General features: G+C 42.8%; 1 protein-coding gene across 1 annotated transcript in view; it reads left to right on the top strand. All coding sequences in view use genetic code 11, as the record gives it.

Annotated features, from left to right (window-relative positions):
- The window catches only part of EGR_00189 (hypothetical protein), a gene marked incomplete at both ends in the record, with an annotated part of 5676 nt that extends 3635 nt beyond the window's left edge, over positions 1 to 2041 (top strand). The window contains one exon of the mRNA XM_024489438.1: positions 1385 to 2041. Within this exon, the coding sequence (XP_024356116.1) occupies positions 1385 to 2041 (657 nt within the window). The remainder of the gene's footprint in view (positions 1 to 1384) is intronic.
- Positions 2042 to 3552: the final 1511 nt, after the last annotated feature.

Below are 3552 nucleotides of genomic sequence, written 5' to 3'. Positions count from 1 at the left end.
TGCATGCAAAAAAGTTGAGAGTGCGTTTGTGCGTCTGTGCTACCGGAGGCGGGCCACTTTCATCAAAGCCGAGACAAGGACTCACGCGGTAGCCGAAAAAAGCTCAACTCAAACGCAGCGAAAGAAGCAGCAGCAGCGGAGCGCTCCCACCCGTCGTCGGAACAAACACACACCGACGCACGTGCGAGCGAGCGTCATTTGAGACCATGTCGTCCTCGTCGTCGCTCCTCGCGCACGCGACATCAGAGGGCGAATGCGAGGGGAATTTTAGGCGTGAAATAAAAAATGACTTAGTTAATCAAAGGTCTCTATTTAAAAAAACCTTTAGTTATAGTACCAGGTTGAACTTAAAATATGTTAACTTTAAAGAAAATAACAAATTGCCCTTGACGCTGGTTTGGGAAAAAGGCACGAAGTAAATTAGTCCTTACTATTTCCCGAAAGCCTATTCAGGTGCTAAAAGGGAACTTCGTAGCATTAAGGAACACCACTAAAACATACATGTATCGCTTGATTAATCTTCTAAAAATTTGCAAGTGGAATTTGAAGCGATAGTCTCCCTTTGTGAATTTTTGCCACCCTTTTTAACCATAGAAAGGACAAAAACATTTTATGTTCTTCTAAGTTGGCAGAATATACCTTAAGACCCTCACAATTTAAGACGCATAAAGGTAGGCGACAGATAAATCCTCGGATTTTTCGTTCGTTTGCGACAGCTTACGCTTACGCGTGGTAGCACTTGGGTGGCTAATTAGTAAGTTTGGTCCAAATGGGTGCTTGAATAGGTGATTTTGCGTGAATTAGGGAAGTTATCGGGCTTTTTTGATTTCGGCTTGGTAATGTCAATTTCAGGCCATTGTATTTTAATTCGAACGATGGGTTCTGGAAATTGGATTGTTAGACTATTCTAAAACGTCGTGATCATACATTAGCTGGAGGGATCTGAGAAATTTCAGTTTATTCGCTGAAGGAATGGATTTCGAACTGCAATCGTAAAGTAGCGAATATTTAGGTGTCACTTACTGGATCCCTTCTACTTTAACAAATCTATTGACCTACGTTTAACCCAACTTCAAATATTTGCCTTCAAAATAGGACTACACCCAAAATAACCTCTTTATAACTACGGTTGGAATAATAGTGATAAATCTTATATAAATATTTTTAACGAGCTACTTTATTTGTTTTACAAACTCATTTTTGTGTGCTTAGAAAAGCACCGGTCTCGGATGCAGGTATTATTAATAGAGAGGTCACGTGAATAGCTTGATGAATTCCTAAGGCTGCGGCTGAAATCCACATTTTATCAAAAAGCACTCAAATATTTTATGCATAAAATAGTCATTAGGAAAATTTTCAAATTGAATAACTTACTTGACTGCAGGTATCGCAGCAGCCACCAACAGTCATTCCTTTGCGTCTGTCCATCGGGGATCGCCTGACGGTGAAGTCAGCGCCAAATGACATAAAGATGGCGATCTACGCACCCGATTGGAACTGGAGCGAGTGGGAGGAGGCGGGTCTGCAGCAGGAACCGCACGAGACCTGCTGCGCCTGGTGGCAGCTGCGTCCCTTGAAGCCCACAATCAGCATGGAGATAGAGACCTCGGGTCTGCATCACCTCGTGCTGCGAGGGCCTCCCACAGCAGCTGGGAGCGTCGTGGGAATGAGCATTAATCGCTCCATCTTCGAGGCCTCCGTCTGTGATCCCGTGGTGTGCGACGCAATCCGCGTCAACTCTTGCCGTGTGGACACCTTCGAGAGACCTAGCATCCTCGAGGTGCGCATCACCGAAGGCTCGGAGAGTGACTTTGACATTCTACAAGTGTGGATTGCCTGCGAGTACAAGGGCTGGGCAGTCGCCCTCTTCGCTAGCATTGTCTCTTTGGGGGGTATGGCAATCATATGTCTCGTTGGCTGTTGCAGAAGGCATCTTCGTTTCAACAAAGCAAGAATGAGTTCAGCTAGTCCAGTCTACGCCTACCCTAGGGAACAAACTGTTGGAACCGCTTATGTTAAACATGGAGTTGATTTTGTATGACCACACCTTTTGACAAATAATTGGGTTATTATAAACTTATGATGGCTCAGCTGACTGGATAACTGATTGCTGTAAATGATAAATACAAAAAAAGTGTTGTCTTTACCTCATCTTTATTGAAGGTGCTAGAATCAACACATTACGATATTAATAATGTAGTAGATCATGCTACATACGATAGAGAAAACAGTTATTCTAGAAAAGACGGACTTAAAAAGTAATGTCAAAACTTACACGAATGGTGGTGAGGATCCCAGAGATAAGACGGTAGAGGCTCAACTCAATAATGAGAAGAGATGAGTGGTTGAGGCATTGAATTGATTTAATGTGATTACTGATAGAGGTGGAAAAAAGCACATGTTTCAACTATGCAATTACACGCATTTTGATAACTAGAAAATAGAAGCAGAAATCTTTGTCTGAGTCGGACTTTTGAGAGACGTCGCTCATGTGGGAGGGAGAGAAAGGGTGTACACGAGAGAAAAACTGCTCACTTCTTAAACCCATCCTTTTAGTGTTCCTCCCTTTCCCGCTGTCTTCCTCCCTCATGATAAAAAGTGCCTTCGCAACGCTATTAATGCGATGCAGAAATGGACAGTGGTAGGGGGGGTGGGCGTGCTGGACTTTTTGTCCTGTCAAAAGAAAGAATTGGCGGGTCCAATTCAGTTTCAAGGAGAATGAATGCGTGAGCAAGAGCTCCGGGTATAACTCCTCCACTAATCACGTTTCATTTCACAGATGTGAGTGGAAATACATTTGTCTTCAATTCCATATTAACATAAGTCTTTGAAATCAAGAAAGCGTAGAAATAAAGGCAAAGAGAGTCTGGTCTTCGTGCTTTCGCTTACTGCCAACCACCAGTTTGATGGTTCCTCAAATCTCGAATGAAGCGGGCAGATCGTTAACGGTTTCCACGTCTATTGATCTAACTGACACCACTATGAGGTTACTGAAATAAGTGAAGTAACCACTTCCACTAGATGTAAATGTGAAATGCCCTACAATTTCAGATCAGCCAGCGATCATGAGAAACCTTCAAGTTCATTATGATTATTTTGTTTATCACCTAGTTGTTTGCATCAATACCACATTCAGGGTGTCTTTTCAAGCAATTAATGATGATGGGACGTTTGAGTAACTGAATGAAGCATTGTGCATTCATGTAGGAAAAACGGATATCCAGATGGGGATTCCTTTATAAAACAGCACAGATTAAGCCATCATGAGGACTCTTAGCGGCTTCGTTCCAGTACTTAATGCTACCTCCAAGTTTTATTAGCTGGGGACTGAGACAGTAGTCACGGATAAATTATTAAAGTGGCCACTGACACACCGAGGCAATAAAAACGTTCACAAACGCTTCAGCGAGATGAGTAGCCGGTGTGTGTGCTCTATTGACCTTCGAAATAAAACCCGTTTAAAGTGCACCGGAGAGAAAAAAAGGCCATTTTAAAGTCGGTGCTAATTGGCAAAGTCCACTTTTGGAAACTAAGCGAACAAAAAGGTGCTTT

Source organism: Echinococcus granulosus, assembly GCF_000524195.1.
Source record: "Echinococcus granulosus chromosome Unknown EG_S00001, whole genome shotgun sequence".
Lineage (NCBI taxonomy): Eukaryota > Metazoa > Platyhelminthes > Cestoda > Cyclophyllidea > Taeniidae > Echinococcus > Echinococcus granulosus.
This window is presented reverse-complemented; position numbering and strand designations above follow the sequence as displayed.